This window comes from Hemibagrus wyckioides, linkage group LG02 (genome assembly GCF_019097595.1).
Source record: "Hemibagrus wyckioides isolate EC202008001 linkage group LG02, SWU_Hwy_1.0, whole genome shotgun sequence".
Taxonomy (NCBI): Eukaryota; Metazoa; Chordata; class Actinopteri; order Siluriformes; family Bagridae; genus Hemibagrus; species Hemibagrus wyckioides.
In genome coordinates this window covers 20173799-20194505 of record NC_080711.1, presented here as the reverse complement: position 1 = coordinate 20194505, position 20707 = coordinate 20173799, and the positions used below count along the sequence as shown (strand labels likewise).

Here is a 20707-nt window from a genome sequence, read left to right as displayed (position 1 = left end):
TGGTCATACATGGTCAATAAACCTCTCACACCAGCCTGGTCCTTTTTTTAGGTATCATCATACTTCCGCATCATTGTTGTCTCATCATTATTGTGTTTTCCATTTCCCCCATGATAACGCTCACCTTTGTGGAATTATCCCTTTAGTTCCAAATCATTTAAGTGCATGTTTTCTCATTGTGTCTTGGTCTTGCTACTGATGCTACCATGTGCCTCATCCTTGTCCTCATGTTTGTATCTTTTAAGTCAGTGACAGTCCTAGTGTTTTTGCTTAGTTATCCTGGTTCACATATTAAGTTCTATTTGCACATTATAATAAATAGAATCTGCATTTATATCCACCTTTGTTTATTAGTACTATTTAATAAATAGTTTATTTACCATTTAATCCTGAAATCCTGAGTTTGATTTTTCTATGTTTATATCAGATATATTGATCTTAATAGGACCTGAAGTTGATAACAAAAATCGAAATCAATCAATCTTCAATCAACCAGGGACGAACGATTCATCATTTATTTATTTAATTATTTGTTTTTTTATTTTTTTGTTTTTTTATTTATAGAAGCAAGCACAGCAATTACTCTCCATGTGGCATGTAAGCTAGAAGACTTTATTATTTTCTTACAGAAATATTACAGAAATATGATTTCCATTAATTATTACATTATAACGCAATTTTGAAATCTATATTTATAGGTTTAAAAAACAAACAAACAAACAAACAAAAAAAAAACTCATGACTTTGCGGACTGATCAGCCAGTCGCCTGCAGAAATAAAGTTTCTGCCCCTGAGTTAACAGTGGTGTAAAACCTCAGGCGTTAACTCTTAAGGCACGATATCACACACACTCATAAACACAGTCTAACTGAACAAATTCCTTTTTTGGTATCATTTCACAGAAAACAAAAAGGAAATGTGCTGAGGTCTTATAGTGATAGATAATACAGAATATCAGGAATAAAATATACTTATATTTTTAAAAACATAATTTTAATAAATCAGTAATGAATGGGGCGGACACCGCCGATGGCGGGGATCAAACCCGGATCTCCACCATAAGCTTGATCACCCACAGTAGCAGATCAGACCCAAACACAGGGCTCCAGTACATGCACTGCTTTCATTTAACAAAACAAAATACAACTACATTAACATTAACAGAAATAAACCAGAACTATGACATGGAAACTTAAATAACCTCAACAAAACATGACAATAACATAAAAACCTAAATAACACAGCGTCCGGCCTTACAGCACACACACACCGTTACGTCCACACATATATAAACATAATGACTGACACTGACCAAGACAGAAGGACAAACATATATAAAGCAGCACATCAAGGGAAAACAAGGGACAGGTGAGAAATCGAGAAAACACATGAGGAAAGGGCGTGGCACCACCAACATAGGAATAACAATAATAAATAAACCACTTGTCAGGACCCCTAGAGGTCTGGAAAGGAACTGTCCCTATAACTCCTGACAAAATACAAGCCACAGACATTTAAATCAACACCACTGAAAGTTTTAGCCATCATATAAACTGAAAGTCTATTTACAGCTGAACAATATTAGACATTTTGATCATTTATTTCACTCACATAATCTTTTTTTTTAATAAAATATAGACTTTATTAATATAGGCTTAATATAGATTTTATGGTTTGAAAAAAAATTGAGCAACTCAAACAGTGTGTGATCTGCTTAGGAAGCTGCAGCTTTGTGGGTTAACACTTAAAACTGCAACAAGAAACTTCCTTTTTATTTTCTCTACAATCATGAAACAATTTTTTAATCGAGTCCCAAAAGCCTTACTTATGATTAAGGACCATGGTGATGACACAAGCATGAAAACAAGAAAAAACAACAGCAAAACTTATATATAAGCTTTTATTTCTAAACAAGAATAAAGATATTTGTTAAGATATCTTTTTGTGCTGTGAGTACAGAATCAGTGATGAGTGTTTTTCATTAAAATAAATAACTAACTATGAACACTGTTTCATTGTGGAAAAACTATCTATAGTCTATATGCAGAGTCTATAACAGTCCTCTGTAATGCATCTCTCTTTCTCACACACACACACACACACACACACAGGGAAATTTAGCATAGCCAGTACACCAACTGGTATGTTTTGGGAGGTCAGAGGAAACCACATGGATGCAGTGAGCACATGTAAAACTCCACACAAACAGTTACCTGAGTTCTAGAAAGCAAGACGGACAAACCATTGTTCTGCTGTTCAGCCTGAAAAAAATCAGCAATTGCATAACCAGATACTGAAATAGTTTCACTGTAAGTGGAGTTTAGTTTGTATGGTTGAAATGTCATCAACTTCCTCTACCAGGATGATCAGAGCAACAAAGCTCTGTACAAAGGAAAGAAACAAAAAAATCTATGTTAATGCTTCATCCTGAAACAGACTGAGATTGTGACACTCACTGACTGTGCTGGACCCCTGAGTACACACACTCTTCCTGTACTTTGGACACTTTGCTCTTCTTTTGTGCAGGAGTGTTAAACACCAGCTCTCCGTACTGCACCTCGTCCTCTTTCTTCTTCTGGTTGGAAGTGACCACTGTGCCGTACTCCACACCCTCGTACTGCACTGGGGCTGAACCACAAGACAACACCACACAGAGAAATCACAGATGAAATAAAATTTATTCATGTACATAGTATTAAGCAGACTTTTAACTTATAAAATGGTAGATGCCATAACTGTTTCTAAATGACTCCTGCTCAATTATGCAACGATCTAATCAAGTGACAGCAGTACCAGGCATACAAGTCATGTAAAAAAAGAGTTAAAGAGCTTCCATTAGTGACTTTGACTGCAGTAAAATCATTTAAGTGACTTGGCATGATTTTGGTGCCAGATGTACGGTGACCAAGAAGTGCAAAATAAAATAACAAATCCAAAAACACAACATCAATTTAGACAAACCGAAAAAGGTAGGTATAGTTTGCAAATGGAATTCTTACTGCTGATCCGAACAGACATCTGTCACTTAGGATATACAGGAAGTACAGCTGACTGCAGCAGTAGAAAGTTGATTCATGTGTATATGAATGCAGCTCTGTTTTTATAGCATTCCTTACATCACTTAATCTGGAATTGTTTTGTCTTCGAAACCGCAGAACCCAAGATTTCCCAGCAGGACATTGTCCAAAGCATGACACTGCCTCCGCCGGCTTGCCTTCTTCCCATAGTGCATCCTGGTGCCATGTTTTCCCCAGGTAATCGACGCACAAGCACCCGGCCATCCATGTGAAGAAAATGTGACCTTCTTCCATTGCTCCGTGGTCCAGTTCTGATGCTCACGTGCCCATTGTTGCCGCTGCAGTTTTGGAGATGCTCTGATCCAGTGGTCTAGCCATCACATTTGGCCCTTCTTCAAACTCACTCAAATTCTTACGCTTTTCCATTTTTCCTGCTTCTAACACATCAACTTTGAGGACAAAATGTTCACTTGCTGCCTAATAATGTATATCCCACCCACTAACGTGCCATGATGAGGAGATAATCAGCGTTATTCACTTCACCTGTCACTGCTCAGAAGGTTATGCCTGATCAGTGTAAATGTTTATTATTTTCTTTAAAAGATTTAAAGTTGCACTATCGAAAAAAATGGTTTAAAGTGAACACAGAACTCTACATATGTACAAGAAATAAAGTTAGGTACACAATTTCCTACTTCTTGTATATCTTAAGTGGCAGATGTCTCGTCCAATCAGCAGTAAGAATTCCATTCACAAACTATACCTACCTTTTCCGGTTTGTCTAAATTGTCATTGTGTTTTTAGATTTGTTGTTTTGTTTTGCACTTCTCGACCACCGTGCAGATGAGATAGTTTGACTGTTTCAATAACTGTTGATCTCCTGGCATTTTTACATGCAAGAGTATGTCATGGGAGGGTGTGGCTGAGCGTCGACTGTGGGCGGAGAGGAGGTTGCTGTTGCTGTAATTATTATCCCTGTATGGGACTGTGGAGATACTGTGTAGCTCCTTCAGCAGCAGACTGCTACACCCCCAGTGTAGGAAGGAGCGCTATCGCAGGTCATTCTTACCAGCGGCTGTCAGACTTTACAACATTGCATTACAGTGATGTTCCATTGTGCAATATTTTATCATTTTATAATTTTATATGTTATCATTTTTTTTATATCTTATCATTTTATATAATCTTACTTTCTTTTACTATATGTATTGCTATTAGTTTATTACTATTTGTATTGTGCAATATTTTTTATTTATTTATTTTCTTTTATAAATTTACATAATTGTCTTTTTAAATTTCTTTCTTTCTATCTTTAGGTTAAAAACCTGCATGTTAACTGTGTGTTGAACTGCTATTATTATTATTATTATTATTATTATTATTATTATTATTATTATTATTATATTCTCTGGGCAAATATCCAACATGGCTTCATTCACTGAAAATAAACAATTTTTACACCTAGCTTTTCTAGTGGTTTCTAGGTTTATTTACTAGTTGGCTAAAATGAGCTAGAACCTCTGGCTGCAGTCTCTTTGAGGGATAGGGCAAACATTCATTTTAAAAGACCATAAGTGTTAAATTTGGTGTAGAATTCAGCCAAGCACATTCAAACTGATCCACACTGCTGGGACTGAATTTATTCATCTATGATTCATGATTCTATGATCTATTGCTCTTTTGTCTAAATGAATTTCTACATAATCTGCAGATTATTCAGACTCCATTGCTCAGATTTGGAGAACTTCTATTAGGTGAAATGTAATCAGACAAGGTTAACGGACTGACACTAATAACTAAGAGCACATCCATGAAAGACATTTGGTGCATGTATTATTAAAGTGTGGTAAAGTCTCACACGTACTGGGTCTTGTCTCTGTCCTGTTCGTGGCTGAATGGGTGACCTCTGCATACACAAGCTCCTTGTTGTCCTGAGAAGAGGCTGTCAACAAAACACACATCTATTAAACTACATAATGCTACAGAATATTACAAAAGATTCAGAAATGCACTCATTGTCCAATTTATTATCCTGTACACCTGACACATGATTGGCTGTTATAAAATCAGCATAAAGTACAATTTATACAAGATCATGCAGAACAAGCACAAATAATAAATATGATCTTAAATAAGTGACTTAAATGCGACTTGAATGTTTGTGAGTGCCAGGCAATGAATTTCACACGATGCTGTGAAAAGCCAGATTCCTTCTGACCTTCTTTGTTCATTAGGTCTTGTCTCTTCTTGTAGATGCAGAATGCTAAGACAGCTAGCACAATGAGGATCACACAAACCGAGATCAGGATAGGCAAAGTGAGATCTACAAGAAGAAAGACAATTTCAGTCATTTAAGGTGTAGATATGTGAAGAGAAATGATGATGAAAACAAATTGAATTTGAACTCAGGCGTATATTTAACATACATGTTTTATTATATATAACTTGACAAAGTTTTTCACTCAGTACTTCCTCTTTTATACAGTAGCACATGACTTTGCTCATCTCTGAGATTATCAATTAACCATGAGATCACCTTCGTCATTGTGAAAGCCAGTGAAGTATCACTTATACGTTCTCTAATGACAAACTATGGAATTGTCATATATATGGGCAAAACTGTAAGGATTATGTTTTTTTTGTTGCTGTTTATATACCACCAGGTATATAAACCAGGTATATATATTTTTTTATATGGGGAATGAAATAAAATTTTATTTGCCTGGCTGGACAAGTAGTCTAAAATATCAATAACAAAAATGTATTTGTAATATAGCCTTTGTGTTATATTTATGCTATTCTTATAAATGCTACTGATTAAAATAATCCGGAGCATGTAGGCTGCTGCATAGAGCAGATACCAGGAAAGTACAGGTATAATAAATAAGCAGTTGCTTAGCAACAAGCTTGACCAATCAGTATTCCTACCTCAGGCAATAGTAGCTGAGCGTGTGGCTTTAATGTTCTAAAAATCTGGCCAAGCGCCTTGTAAAGCACTGAAAAAAGTACAATCAAGACAGATTATGAAAATAAAAGGGTAAGGAAATTGATCTATCCCTGGATTTCACTAGGTCAAAGGGACAGGTCCTTAATTTATTATTTAAAATAAAAAAAATAAATACAAAACTCACCAGCACATTCTGGGAGTTCAGTGGAATTTTGGCTCTGACTGACGTGATTTTCGACATGACAGGTGACTTTGTCATTATGCTTTTTATCCAGTACGAGAGTTTTGTTGTCATCCTCCAATCGAGTGATTGAATCAGAAGTCCAGTTGAAGCGGAGGTTGTCTCCATCAGCAGAACAGTACACTTTCCTGACCTCAGAGAACAAGCAGCTGTAGGACAATTCCACTGAGGACACCCTGGCTGTAAATGACAGAATGTAGAAATGTAATAACTGTTGTTAATGATTTCCTCTCTGCTGCATCACTCACAGCTAATCTTGATATTTAGCCTCATTATGTCCTGTTAGCCTGTTAGATAATGACATCATGCATGCATTAATACTGCAGGTCCTGGGTTCACTGGATATATGATCCTGGTTATATATATCTAACCTGTATATTTGACAGGAACTTTGAATATGGATATATTTCTGCACTATGATGATGATGATGTTGATGATGATGATGATGATGGCAGTGGTTTAGCAAAAACATCTGGATTTATTTGACACACACCCGAAGGAAGGCATTTAAATTAAGTACATTATTCACAATTTTCATTTGGTCTTTTATAAATACATCCTCACCTGTTATTAAAAGAAAAGACTTTCCAAATAATCAGATTTGAGAATTCAGTAGAATTCAATAATTTGTGCCACAGTTTTACAGTTCTATAATGAATTCAGATAGACTAATGTTGAAGTGTGTTTTAAAACTATTACAGATTCATGTAATCAGAAGTTGTGTGGTCCTACCTTCAATGTTCACCTGGAGAGTAGAACTGCCTTTACTTATCCCGTTTACATCAAAGCTGTTTAAAGTGTATGTTCCAGAGTCGCTCCTCTCTGCACTGGTTAGTATCATAGTTTTATTATCATTAACAAACTGCCATCTTGGGAGACGTGGTGTTGGTGGGGGACTTTGGGTTTTTCTATATCTTAAAATTATACTAGTGGTCTTTAGTTCAAACCCATCCTCCTGGGGCATTTGCAGGTGCAGAGGTTGTCCCACAGCTACATAACACTGATTACTCTGAGTAAATCTACAGACAACATGATCCTGAAACAGTGAACCTGCAGAGGAAGAAAAACATCATCAGCTGTTAATATTATTGCACACTGAAACACACCAGATCTGTGAAAATTCTCTCATTATTATTCTTATTAGAAATAACATGTCCTTGTGTGTTTGTCTTCTCACACACCACACACCAAATTCACTCAAAAGGGAATTCCTTTCACAGTTTAAGGAAAACATAGTTGCAAATCAGCCAAACTGGGAAGTCAGACTCAACTGACAAAACAAAATCTAAAAGCTTTAACACAAAAAAAGGGAAAACTTTCAACATTCAGACATACTATAAAATTAGGCGTTTATTCATAATGTTACTCTAATCGTAAACTTGTGTATTGGGATGGAAGAATATCACGAGAATACATGCTGCCAAAGTCTGAAACTGGAAGTGCTCCTTTATACTTATAATATTAAGGTTTAGTGGAAAAGCGAACAAATCGTTAGTGCTAAACAATGTTGAGCAAAAAAAGAATAATTGCTGACTAATGAGACAGGCAGGCAAAATATCTATTTCTGTAGTTGATGTATTTTTGTGCAAGCATGGTGCCTGTGAGATTTTTTTCACTATACTATAGCACTATATTTTCATTCAAGATTAATAAATCTTGTATGGAAAAACTTCCAGAAAAAGCACTTCACTTTTTTATTATGACGAATATGAATAGGGCTGTGAAAACTTCAGTCAGAAGTGTGTTTGCGTAAAACATTATACACTGTAGAATGGTATAGTGAAAAAAAAAAAGAATATAAAGAAAGAAAGATGATGTTTCCGGAGGACACCTACCCGAGGCAGCTCCTGTGAACATCAGCAGGATCCCAAAGACGATCTGCATTTTTCCCCCCTCGCTAAGTCTTGAGAAGAGAGGTCAAAATATCCAGAAGCCCACAAACCAACTGAAAGGAAATGAACACAGCGCTGTTCTTTCTGAAGCTTTTCACAAGATGAAGATAGTTACACTTAGACCCACACCAACACTCAACACTCAACACTCACCTTAGGTCTGTGGAAGGTAGCAGATAGGGTGAAACTGTGGGTAACGTTTTACATGACAAATTATACTCTTGTAAGAAAAAAGAGGAAGCAAGATCACATTTCTGCAATGTCCACTTCCTGTTTTCTCTCCTAAAGAAATGGACAGAATGTTACATTTGGTTTCAGGACTGAAACAAATTGAGTTTCATGTCACATTTACTTCCAAGAAAAATCAGTCCACTGTTTAGGGAATCTGAGATGGGAAGAAAGGGAAGAAATTTTTGTACAATCAATTTTTATAGTGCTTTAAGGCTCAGTCAACTGACATAGATGTAGATATTGCTTATTATGTCAGGAATAAAACATAACATGGCATGCTGTTAGAGTAAAACTCGAACTGATATAGTGGTGTGTTGAAGCTATGTTACTGTTATGGATTATTTTCTTGTAACAGCGTGTTTTAGTGTGTTATTCCTCTTATTCCACAACATTCAAAGTTGTGCAAGATGTCAAAGTTGCAAAATAAGTTCCTGTTACATTATAGCAGACACAGACAGTTCACACTACCACCCTTCTTTTCTGCAAGGCAAAAGGCCAGCTCAGTGAGTGGAAGACTTTTTTATTTGAATTACATATGATTTACATATTTACATAAATAAGAAAGGAAGTGGCCAGTTTTAAGGGAATTACTACTGTAATGAAAATTACAATTGTATCATGTCAGGTTGGTTCAGACCAAAACAAAACTTAGTCAACTAAAATATTATGATAATATACACAATCCTCGCATTTTATCCAGGCTTGGAGAAAGCAAGTGCATGGGAATCGAACCCCAGTCATTCCCCCAGTCATTCAGTCATGCGGGGAGATCGTAGATCGTTAAATAATGAAAGAAAGACTCATCACCCAAGCAGGTCACTATGAGGACTCACAGCTGGGGGCTAACAAACTCTGCAGACATCCAGCCTTTTCCTCTACAGAAACTGTCCTCACACTCTAACATTTTCTAGAGTCTGTAAGCAATCTATAATGAAATCTGCAGAATTCTCCGTCTATATTACTAACTATGCAAGAAGAATGACTTAACATCCTGTACTCTTACTAGCATAGATTTTGTCATTGTGCAAAGGCTGATTTGTAATGGTGCGGTCAGTACTACTGGCCTATAGAACCCACTACTTGTTGTGTGTGTGGCGGGTAGGGGGGTTCACTTATCTAGCTCCAGGTATAAACAGTTATGACTGTCTTTCTTTCTTTCTTTCTTTCTTTCTTTCTGTCTTTCTTTCTTTCTTTCTTTCTTTCTTTCATAGAGCAGTTTCCCTTCTTTCTTTCTTTCTTTCTTTCTTTCTTTCTGTTTGTCTTTTTCTTTCTTTCTTTCTTTCTTTCTTTCTTTCTTTCATTTAGCAGCTTCCTTCCTTCCTCCATCCCTCCCTCCCTTCCTTCCTTCCTTCCTTCCACTTTCTTTCTTCACATGTCCAGTTGGTCTGGTCAGTAATCTGTTCACTTATATAATATATAAAGAATTCATGACTAATATCTACTAATTAATAATTACTCAGTAAGTAAATAAGACCTTTATGAGGTGTGGGGTAGTGTAATGCATAATGCCATAAAAGATAGTACAACTAAAGCCTTTTGATGGTAAAACATTGTATGCAACTGCCACAATCTAATTGTAACTTTTAAACCTTGCAGCCTATGGAAAGAAAAATAAATACTTATTAAAAAAATTCATATCTACTTTCATATGAGCCTTTAACCATTACTGTGGAGCGTGACCACAAATAAATTTAAAACTGAACACAGACACTCCCAAAACAGATGGAAATTACACCTTTTCTCAAATATATATACACCGACTAGGCATAACATTATGAACACCTGCCGAATATTGTGTTGGTCCTCCTTTTGCTGCCAAAACAGCCCTGACCTGTTATGCACTGTGTATACTGACACCTTTCTATCAGAACCAGCGTTAGCTTCTTTAGCAACGAGTTCCCACGAGTTTGGCAACAGCAACTCGTCTGTTGGATCGGATCACACGGGCCAGCCTTTGCTCCCCATGTGCACCAATGAGCCTTGGATGCCCATGACCCTGTCGCCGGTTCACCACTGTTCCTTCCTCTGACCACTTTTGGTAGATACTGACCACTGCAGACCGGGAACACCCCACAAGAGCTGCAGTTTTGGAGATGCTCTGATCCAGTGGTCTAGCCATCACAATTTGGCCCTTCATCAAACTCGCTCAAATCCTTACGCTTGCCCATTTTTCCTGCTTCTAACATCAACTTTGAGGACAAAATGTTCACTTGCTGCCTCTAATATATCCCACCCACTAACAGGTGCCATGATGAGGAGATAATCAGTGTGACTCACTTCACCTCTCAGTGCTCATCATGTTATGGCTGATCGGTGTATATTTGTGCTACATATCTCCTCCAAAGCCATAGCTTTATATTTATGTTTACTCAGTTTATTTCAGATGGACTATTCTTAAGTCACCTGGTAAAGCCATAGAGAACAAACTGTACCTAAAATGTAGTAAATATTTAGTTATTGTTCTCACTGTATCTCTCTATTCCAGCTAGAGATCTTGAGTCCTGAGTGATGAGCAACTACAAGAAGAAGCTTATTTTAGCTCACTAATAAAACATGCGTACAGGAAGTAGCAATTTTCTTTCTATAAACCACTAATTTCCTGTGGTCTTAATGAGCAGGGAGACAGAAAGAAATAGAACAGAAAGTTTCAGTTGGATGTTTCTGTGGGTGTTCTATATCTGCTGTTGAGGAAAATGTATTCTAAATGTGCCACCTTAGACTTAGAATTGCTCAGAATGAGATAAATTTAAGTTGCTCTGGATAAGGGCATCTGCAATAAATGCTGTAAATGTAAAATCCAGGTTCTCACATTTCCTCTTATGTAAAAAAAAAAAAAAAAAAAAAAACTTCGCCGATTGATGCAAAGCAATAATTAAAATAAATAAATAAATAAATAAATAAAATAACATTTAATTTCATTTCATTTCATTTAAGTTAATTTAATATATATATATATATATATATATATATATATATATATATATATATATATATATATATATATATATATTTTTTTTTTTTTTTAGTAGTAGTATTTGTGCTCCTTTTTACTTATTTTAATGAAGGGTGCCAACAATTAAGTTATCTTAAATACTCTTTTTTTACATACTCTTTATTCTTTTATTATGGAAGTGTTCCACTGAAGGGAAGAGAACGTGATGTCATTTCCGTTTGGCTTGGGCAACGCCGAAGTCTAAGCCAATCACAGCGCAGCGCAGCGCAACCACGAGCTCAAAGCAGGTGGGGTCTGCACTAATACGGGTGGGGTACGGAGTAGGCGACAAACTCCACTGGAGTCGGTTCACGCTGGTGAAGATGGCGAGTGGTTCGGGGTCTGTAGCGTCGCTGTGGACTGAAATCAACCGCTGCGGACAAAATGGCGATTTCACAAGAGCCCTTAAGGCTGTCAACAAGAGTAACTATTCTAAAATCTTCTTTTCAGCTCAATTTTATATTTCTTTCTTTATTTTTTTTTACTGACGCCTGTCTTTCGGTCAGCTGTTAGCATGTTAGCATGTAGCGTGCTAAGCTAATGTGACTTGGCTGTAAACCGGTGAACGTTCTGCTGCTGGTCAGCTGTTTTGTCTAAAAAAAATAAAAACAATATATATATATATATATTCTTAATGTCATGTGGGTGTAAATGTGAAACTTCTGCCTGTGAGGATTTAGTGTGTAGTGTAACGTGTTAAAGTTAATGAATGATTACGTGTCCATATATATATATATATATTTTTTTTTTTTTTTTTACAGTCAGCAGCTTTACAGCATTGTATTTAAAGGAAAAGTCCACCTTATAAGACATCATAGATATTTATATTAAGCAAAATATGATGTGAATAGTAATTCGTGTTTTATTGTGTTGGTCAGTCCTGTATTTTCCTTATTGAAGGGAGAAGTTAACGGTTGGGTCCCGCGGTGACGTCACAGGGCGACACTGCCAGCACAGTTATAATGACATGGGGGGGGGTCTCGAGCAGTAATAGAGAGCTCTGTGTACACACTAATAGGCTGCTGTCACTTGTACTTTCATTTTCCTTTAAACCAGGGTCAGTGCTGCTTCCGAAGTAATCAGACTTGTATTTGTGGTGCTCTTTTCCCCCCCTCCAGTTCTTCACGAGAATAAGGATGACGTGACGGCACTGCGCTGCAAAATCGTGTGTCTCATCCAGACGGGTGGCTTCAAGGAGGCGCTCAACGTGATCAACACCCACACCAAGTCGCTCACAAGGTAAACGCCGCCTTGTTGACTTTCATGGTTTTCACTAGTCTGGCATTCTCCACTTCTCAGTTACTCTATATTGCCAAATGTTTTGGGACACCCCTCCGAATCATTGAATTCAGGGGTTGGTCCCAGTGAAAGGAACTCCTAATGCTTCAGCATATCAAGACATTTGGGACAATTTCATGCTCCCAACTTTGTGGGAACAGTTTGGGGATGACCCCTTCCTGTTCCAAAATGACTGTACACCAGTGCACAAAGCAAGGTCCATAAAGACATGGATGAGGGAGTTTGGTGTGGAGGAACTTCAGAGTCCTGACCTCAACCTGATAGAACACCTTTTGGGAAAAATTAGAGCGGAGACTGTGAGTCATGGGAAAACTGCCTTTACATGCAGATGAATTTAATATAGAGCCGGCGTAACAGCTTCAACTCTTGCTTGCAGTCTCTGCTCTAATTCATCCCAAAGGTGTTCTATGAGGTTGAGGTCAGGACTCTGTGAAGTTCCTCCACACCAAACTCCCTCATCCATGTCTTTATGGACCTTGCTTTGTGCACTGGTATGCAGTCATGTTGGAACAGGAAGGGGCCATCCCCAAACTGTTCCCACAAAGTTGGGAGCATGAAATTGTCCAAAATGTCTTGGATGAAGCTGAAGCATTAAGAGTTCCTTTCACTGGAACTAAGGGGCCGAGCCCAAACCCCTGAATTCAATGATTTGGAGGGGTGTCCCAAAACCTTTGGCAATATAGTGTATATCACACATTTCACATGCTGTAAGAGATCATTTGTAATGTAGTATTGCTGTTAGTAATGTGTTATTTAATCATTAAGGTAAGGATTCTGTAGTAGTATTAGCCAAATGAAATGCTGCAAAGAATTTTATATATTTTTAAAAAAAATAAATATTAATCTGGAAAAAAAAAATCTTTAGCTCTAGCCCTAATGAGAGCAAAGCCATCACACGCTTCAGTTCCTGTTCTAGTGAGTGCTAGTGGGATTATATAGTAAGGAAGTACAAACACTGTCTGACCCTGTATTGACCCGTCAGCAGGAAGTGACTCATATTTTGGCGCAAGAAAAAAGCCACTAATTTTTCCGCAGCACAGATTTACCTAACAGTGTGAGGTCTGAATGTGGTTTGTCATATCTGGCCACAGTGACATGATCGGGTTTGAGAAGGCATACTGCGAATATCGGCTGAACCGTGTGGAGAGCGCGCTGAAGACCATCGAGGGGATCTCTGAACAGACCGACAAACTCAAAGAGCTCTATGGCCAAGTGGTGAGAATGCAAATATTCGCACACAGCCTTGGAATAATGTTTAAAAAGCAATTATTATTGAATAGCTATTACACAACAAGGTTTAGATTACAAGTCACTGTTTTGTCTAGAGAGGTTGAAACTAGTTGACGTAGTTGTATGTGTGTGTGTGTGTGTGGTGTGTGTGTGTAGCTGTACAGACTGGAGCGGTACACTGAGTGTGAAGCAGTGTATAAAGACCTGATCAGAAACTCCCAAGATGAATACGAGGAGGAGAGAAAGACGAACCTTGCTGCAGTGCAGGCTGCACGGAGCACCTGGGAAAAAGCAACGCCTGTGAGTGAAAACACATGCAATTTAAAAAGCACTACAACACACACACACACACACACGAGCATCAGTTAGCAATGCAAAAGCCTTGGAGGAAAACCAGAGATAAAACACACACAGCACATCTAGGACACTCTTATTCATCTCATTGTGTGGAGAATTAAAACTTCATATTTACGTTTCATAACTGACCGAAATTAAAATGTTTGTTAGTGCAGTTAAAACATATCCTGCAGATGGCAACAACATGTGTGAACTGTCATATTTCACTGCCATGCTTCTGAAATAAGTTATTTTGTAAGAATTTTATTTTCTCACACAGACAGAAATTACCAATAGGAAATGAGCAATTATTTAGGTATTTAAATTATTCATCAAAGCTAATAGTAGTTTCTTCCTCATGCATAGAGGTATGTTATAAATCATGCAGTAAATTATCAAGCTGTCTTTTGGTTTTTAATATACATTTGGAAAGCAATGCATTTTACTTCACATCATTTGCTCCCTTGGTCACTGTGCAGGAGGACCTGGGGCTGCCCGAGAGCACGTACGAGCTTTGCTACAACGCAGCCTGCAGTCTGATCGGCAGTGGCCAGCTCACTCAGGCCATGAAGAAACTCCAACAAGCCGAAGGTCAGGTGTCCGACTGCAGACTTTCACTGATTTAACACTCCAACTAATTACCGAGACTTTTACAGAGTGAATCTAGTAAGTTAAAAGAGAAAAGCGTCTGTTGTGAACACTCAGGAAATTCGAGAAAGCCTTTTGGTGTCAAAGTCAAAGAAGCTTTATTGTCACTTCAACCATATATAGCAGATGCAGTACACAGTGGAGTGAAACAACGTTCCTCCTAGAACAAAGGTGCTACACAGAACAAAGACAAAGTACAGTGATGCAGACAAACATAGAGATAAAACTAAACTATACTTAAGGTGCAATCTTTAGTAAAAACTAAACATACAACAGAAGTGCACAGGATGACAAGACAAGACGGTGCAGACAAACAACATATAGACCGACTATAAGTGTTGACTATAAGAAGTGTTGACAGTGAGTGCAAATATTAAAGTTAACATGTAAACAGGATCAATGTAAAGTGTAATATGCATGCAAACAGGACAATTTTTGTGAGTATGTCTGTCCAGCACAGTATAATTCTCTGTTGAGAGCAGTTCTCAGTTGTGTGTGTGTCCGTGTCCAGCACAGTTCAGCTTCTCTGTTGAGATCAGATCTTGGTTGTGTGTGTGTGTGTGTGTGTGCGTGTGTCCGTGTCCAGCTCAGTTCAGTTCCTGAGATACCTGATTGCCTGAGGGCAGAAGCTGTTCATCAGTCTGGTTGTGAGGGTCCGAATGCTTCGGTACCTCTTTCTAGATGGCAGGAGGGTGAAGGGTGTGTGTGGGATCATCCACAATGCTGTTAGCTTTGCGCATGCAGCGTGTGGAGAAAATGTCTGTGATAGAGGGAAGAGAGACTCCGATGTGAATGTCTTGGTATACTGAAGCATTAAGAGTTCCTTTCACTGGAACTAAGGGGTCGAGCACAACCCTTGAATTCAATGATTTGGAGGGGTGTCCCAAAACTTTTTTGCAATATAGTGTATAATATAGTATATTATTGTTATTGGATTATAGTTTCATGTTCACTAACAGCACATTCTATGGCGCTTGGAGAAAGTTGTAGAAGCTGAACTTTTGTCTGGTTTTTGTTACAGAGTTCTGTAGGATATCTCTGGCAGAAGACTCGGTGAGTGTCTCTTCTATTTTTTTCTCTCCTTTAAAAGACAACACTTTCATTGTTCAAATTTTCCTTTCCCATGTATTAATTTGCCTTTTTAGGTTTAAAACAAGCAGAGCTTAAAATTGAATGTTGGCCAGACTCCATTCCAAGTCTTTTGTAGTTTAAAATGCATCTGAAAGAATAATAATGCTTTAAACGTGCGGTTTGTAGGACATGACGGAGGAGGATATAGACGCTGAGCTGGCAGTGATCCACTCTCAGATGGCCTATGTCATGCAGCTCCAAGGCAGGACCGAGGATGCGCTGCAGCTGTATAACCAAGTCATCAAACTGAAGTAAGGACAGTCACATACTCATGCTTTTTCTCTTTGTGTTTGGTTTCAACCGTTGATAGAACTTTTTTTGTTTTGTTTTTTATCCATTTCTACTTGTGCTTAGAGTTGATTACCTGAACACCACCTTCTGACCAATCAGAACTGAGCATTCAGCAGTGCTGTGGTATAAAAATATATGAATATCTAAGACAGATTTTATAACCGTTGTAATAACTCTCCCCCTCAGGCCATCTGACGTGGGTCTGCTAGCAGTTACTGCCAATAACATCATCACCATCAACAAGGTAATACAACGTCTTAAGTGCTTAATTCTACAGTCCAGCAGCTGTGAGCGTGATATGGAAAAAATGAGAATGTTATGCTATTGTTTACAGTGTGGTTTGCTAATACATTATGGAACAAGCTGAATGGTGCAGTTAGCTGACGGTGTAACACGACACAGAGAGTTCTACATGTTGTAGCTCTGTCTTTGAGAGAATAGCCTGTCAGTAGTAACAACCAACAATCATCTTAAATGTTGAACATGTAAAGGATTTGCTACATATTGTGTCAATTCTATACTCTCAGAACAGTGAAACATGACCCATTTCTGTACGAATACAATAACGTGCTCTCTGTGATTCTGCAGGACCAAAACGTGTTCGACTCCAAGAAGAAGGTGAAGCTGATGAGCGCAGACGGTGTGGAATACAAACTGGCTAAGAAGCAGCTGCAAGCAATTGAGTTTAACAAAGCACTGCTAGCAATGTATACAAACCAGGTACATGCACTCTGCAAGTCAAAATAACATGCACAATAACATCCAGTGCTTGAATGCATATGTTTAAGATCTAAGTAACAAGCTACACAGATCAGACATAACATTATGACCACTGCCAGGTGAAGTGAATAAGACTGATCTCCTCATCATGGTACCTGTTAGTGGGTGGGATATATTAGAGGCAGCAAGTGAACATTTTGTCCTCAAAGTTGATGTTAGAAGCAGGAAAAATGGACAAGTAAGGATTTGAGCGAGTTTGATGAAGGGCCAAATTGTGATGGCTAGACCACTGGATCAGAGCATCTCCAAAACTGCAGCTCTTGTGGGGTGTTCCCGGTCTGCAGTGGTCAGTATCTATCAAAAGTGGTCCAACCGGCGACAGGGTCATGGGCGGCCAAGGCTTCTTGATGCATGTGGGGAGCGAAGGCTGGCCCGTGTGATCCGATCCAACAGACGAGCTACTGTTGCTCAAATATCTGAAGAAGTCAATGCTGGTCCTGATAGAAAGGTGTCAGAATACACAGGACAGGTCAGGGCTGTTTGGCAGCAAAATAGGGACCAACACGATATTAGGCAGATGGTCATAATGTTATGCCTGATTTGTGTACATTACAAATAACAGTGAGAGCTCTATAGAGATTAAAAATGATGGTTACTTCTCAAACTATGGCTCTGACCAAGCTGCTCTATGATGGATTTACCTAAAAAAAAAAAACATGATCACCATCAGCTTTCAGCTTTTGTGGGACCTGTTTTTATACACCTGAAGAAAGAAAGATGGCAGATTATTTTGTTGGCAGTAATTAACTGTGACTGTTCTGTGATATATATTTTTTTTTTTTGATAGGCTGATCAGTGCAGAAAGTTGTTGGCAAACCTGCAGTCGCAGAACCCTGGACACCCACAGCCAGTTCTCATCCAAGTGGCTCAGCTGTGTCGAGAGAAGCAACACGGCAAGGCTGTGGAGCTGCTACAGGTACAAACACATGTCTAATGTAACCCCATATCACCCTGTGCTCTAAAACAGCATTCCCTTCCATTTGTCCCCCAGTTGACAGTGCAAAAGTGCAAATTGCACAGAGTTTAAAGGGAAGTAAATTAAAATGTGGCTAGATAGCTAGTCAGCTGATAACTGTAGGTATGTAAAATTTTCTCTCTCTCTCTCTCTCTCTCTCTCTCTCTCTCTCTCTCTCTCTCTCTCTCTCTAGAGCTTTTCAGAGAAGCATCCAGAAAGCGCATCTGGAATCAAACTGACCATGGCACAACTCTTCCTTACTCAAGGTTTGTTTATGATTTGTTTGCTTTTGGTAACACACACATACAATCACACAAAGCACTATTAGTACTTTATGAAGTTTCTCATTCTCCGCTCTTGCTGTAGGTCATGTGACTAAAGCTTGTGACATTCTGAGGTCAATAGAGGATTTTAAGCACAAACAAGGAATGGTATGTTATAGGATTTGCAATGTGAAGTACTCCGATTCTGTTAAAAAGGTAGTAGAAGTTTTATATGGTGTTAAATACTTGTATGTATGTGATGCAGGTTTCTGCCCTGGTGACAATGTACACACACGAGGAGGACATTGACAGCGCTATTGATGTTTTCACCCAAGCTATCCAGTATTATCAATCAGAACAGGTAACACCACACACCTGACTCGGTAATTCAGTTCCCGAAAAAAATCCAACATCTTAAAACTTTAATTTAAAGCCACAGTAGACTGAAGTTAAGAGTTGTGGCCTCTGTGGCACAATACATTGGATTGAACTAGTGCATTAAAAGCACTGTGAAAATGTCTCCCTTTTCCTCTCAGCCTGGCTCTCCGGTGCACCTCTCCCTTGTCCGTGAGGCGGCAAATTTTAAGCTTCGTTACGGCAGAAAGAAGGAATGCATCAGTGACCTGGAGCAGCTTTGGAAGCAAAACCCTAAAGATGTACACACACTTGCTCAGCTCATCTCTGCATACTCATTGGTGGATCAGAACAAGGCCAAAGCGTATCCTCATGCACATGCATACCGTTCCGATATTTATGCCACAAGTGCTGAGGAAAAAATTGTGCTTTGCATCCTTTGTGTTTTTTACATTTTCTTTAAGACAAATCCTGTGTTGTTTAAAAAGCATCAGTCTCTCTAGCAGACATGTTCTCAATGTCCAGTGTGTGGATTTGAACAAGTGTGTGTGCTAAAGTTTTCCTCAGCAGCCATCTCTCTCAGGCTCAGTAAGCATCTGCCTTCACCTGACACCATGTCCTTTAACATTGATGTGGACGAGCTGGAGAACTCCCATGGAGCCACGAACGTCAGAAAGAAAGCAGCCAAAGTTGTCGGGGAAAACCCGCCCAAGGAGCAGGGGTACATGTGGTCTTTCAAATATTGCTGCACACACCAATTTATTGCAGTTTCTTATAGATGGAATATTCAATTAAATTAAACGCTTTTCATATTTGTTATAGCCAAGTGGACCTTAAAAAGAAGAAGAAGAAGAAGAAAGGTATGTTTGCCTGTTGCATATCTAAATTATTCTGTGTACATATTTTTTATTATTTCAGTAATGATTTGCATTTTCTTTTCACAGGTAAACTACCCAAGAACTTTGACCCTAAATCGACTCCTGACCCCGAGCGGTGGTTGCCAATGCGAGAGCGATCATACTACCGTGGCAGGAAGAAGGGCAAGAAGAAGGAGCAGGTGGGAAGAGGGACTCAGGGAGCGACGTCAGGAGCTGCAACAGAACTGTGAGTTTGTTTGTTTTTTGGGAATCTGCTATACTGTAATCACAGTGGAGAATTATTATTTACTGTTCATTTTGTTTCATCAGTTTTTTTGCACTGTACGTTTCCTCACTGTACATTTTTCTGTGACTCAGAGATGCCAGCAAAACAGCGAGCAGTCCCCCCACGTCCCCTCGCCCTGGCTCGGGCACCGGTTCTGCCCCCAACGTCGTACCGCCACGGCAACAGAAACCTGCCGCTCCTGGTGCAACACGCAAAAAAGCCCCGCCGAAGAAAAAGAAGGGAGGAAAAAGTGGATGGTGAGAGACGAAAGACCGAAGTCCCGAGTCGTTCCGCAGCTCCTTCCTTATATGTCCACCTTTTGAGGATTTAAAATGCTAGCTAGGGGGAGGTAGAACACACAAAATGTCCAAGGAGGGATCAGGAATTGATTTGGGATCGGACAGACGGAGATGAGTAGAAACAGAAATCTGACCCAGGGAATTTTTTTTTTCCAAGTTTTTAATCCATCACATCCACTGGTTAATAAGATAAAACTCCTTTTAAAATAAATAATCAAAGGTTTGATGGTCCTTTTGGTTTTTGTTTTCTGTAACCAGCATACCTGTTATCTAAGGACCTTGGTTTCATTCTATGTTCCATGAGCATGTCTGTTTTTTGTTTATTTTTTTTTTGTTTTTTTTGTGGCCCATTAAAAGAAACAAAAACTGCCTGACCCACCATTCATTCATTTATATTTTGTCACAGACTTGCCTGTTAAATCTGTATGCAGAGACAGTAACTTTGTGTCAATCAACAACAAAAAAGAGGCTGTTTATGCAAATTTAAATCTATTTATTTTTCAAAACTCCTGGATAAATATCACTTGTAATTATAATTTCAAGAAAGGTTTGTCCTTCTGCCGTTTTTCCGTGGCATGGGAGGCTGAAAGTGTATGTCTAACAAGAAGAGCAGCTCCCATGTAAAGTCTTAATAAAAATTTCCTTGAGAACAGAAAA

The 20707-nt window shown here is 38.6% G+C and overlaps 2 protein-coding genes across 2 annotated transcripts; one reads left to right on the top strand and one right to left on the bottom strand.

Moving 5' to 3' along the window:
- Window positions 1-591: 591 nt before the first annotated feature.
- Window positions 592-8381, bottom strand: LOC131369076 (uncharacterized). The gene is made up of 7 exons (XM_058415506.1): window positions 8252-8381; window positions 8042-8151; window positions 6939-7256; window positions 6149-6385; window positions 5236-5340; window positions 4882-4959; window positions 592-2628 (listed from the first exon to the last, which is right to left on the bottom strand). Exons 2-7 carry the CDS (start codon window positions 8088-8090, stop codon window positions 2453-2455), a joined length of 963 nt encoding a protein of 320 aa, XP_058271489.1. The 5' UTR covers window positions 8091-8151; window positions 8252-8381; the 3' UTR covers window positions 592-2452.
- Window positions 8382-11584: 3203 nt separating this feature from the next.
- Window positions 11585-20707, top strand: srp72 (signal recognition particle 72). The gene is made up of 18 exons (XM_058416226.1): window positions 11585-11744; window positions 12440-12560; window positions 13712-13835; window positions 14007-14150; window positions 14666-14777; window positions 15856-15887; window positions 16092-16216; window positions 16443-16500; window positions 16845-16976; window positions 17824-17952; window positions 18185-18257; window positions 18358-18422; window positions 18520-18615; window positions 18791-18972; window positions 19192-19329; window positions 19431-19468; window positions 19553-19712; window positions 19844-20707. The coding sequence occupies exons 1-18, from the start codon at window positions 11645-11647 to the stop codon at window positions 20010-20012; spliced, it is 1998 nt and encodes a 665-aa protein (XP_058272209.1). The 5' UTR covers window positions 11585-11644; the 3' UTR covers window positions 20013-20707.

Bases quoted from the DNA above. Each gene is read 5' to 3' on its own strand.
- LOC131369076 (XM_058415506.1), bottom strand. From the start codon at position 8,090: ATGCAGATCGTCTTTGGGATCCTGCTGATGTTCACAGGAGCTGCCTCG. The intron at 6,386-6,938 runs GTAGGACCACAC...TGTCATTTACAG, and splicing joins TCTCCAGGTGAACATTGAAG to CCAGGGTGTCCTCAGTGGAA. The intron at 2,629-4,881 runs GTACGTGTGAGA...CTTGTGGTTCAG, and splicing joins CAGGACAGAGACAAGACCCA to CCCCAGTGCAGTACGAGGGT.
- srp72 (XM_058416226.1), top strand. From the start codon at position 11,645: ATGGCGAGTGGTTCGGGGTCTGTAGCGTCGCTGTGGACTGAAATCAAC. The intron at 11,745-12,439 runs GTAACTATTCTA...CCCCCCCTCCAG, and splicing joins CCTTAAGGCTGTCAACAAGA to TTCTTCACGAGAATAAGGAT. The intron at 19,469-19,552 runs GTATGTTTGCCT...TTCTTTTCACAG, and splicing joins GAAGAAGAAGAAGAAGAAAG to GTAAACTACCCAAGAACTTT.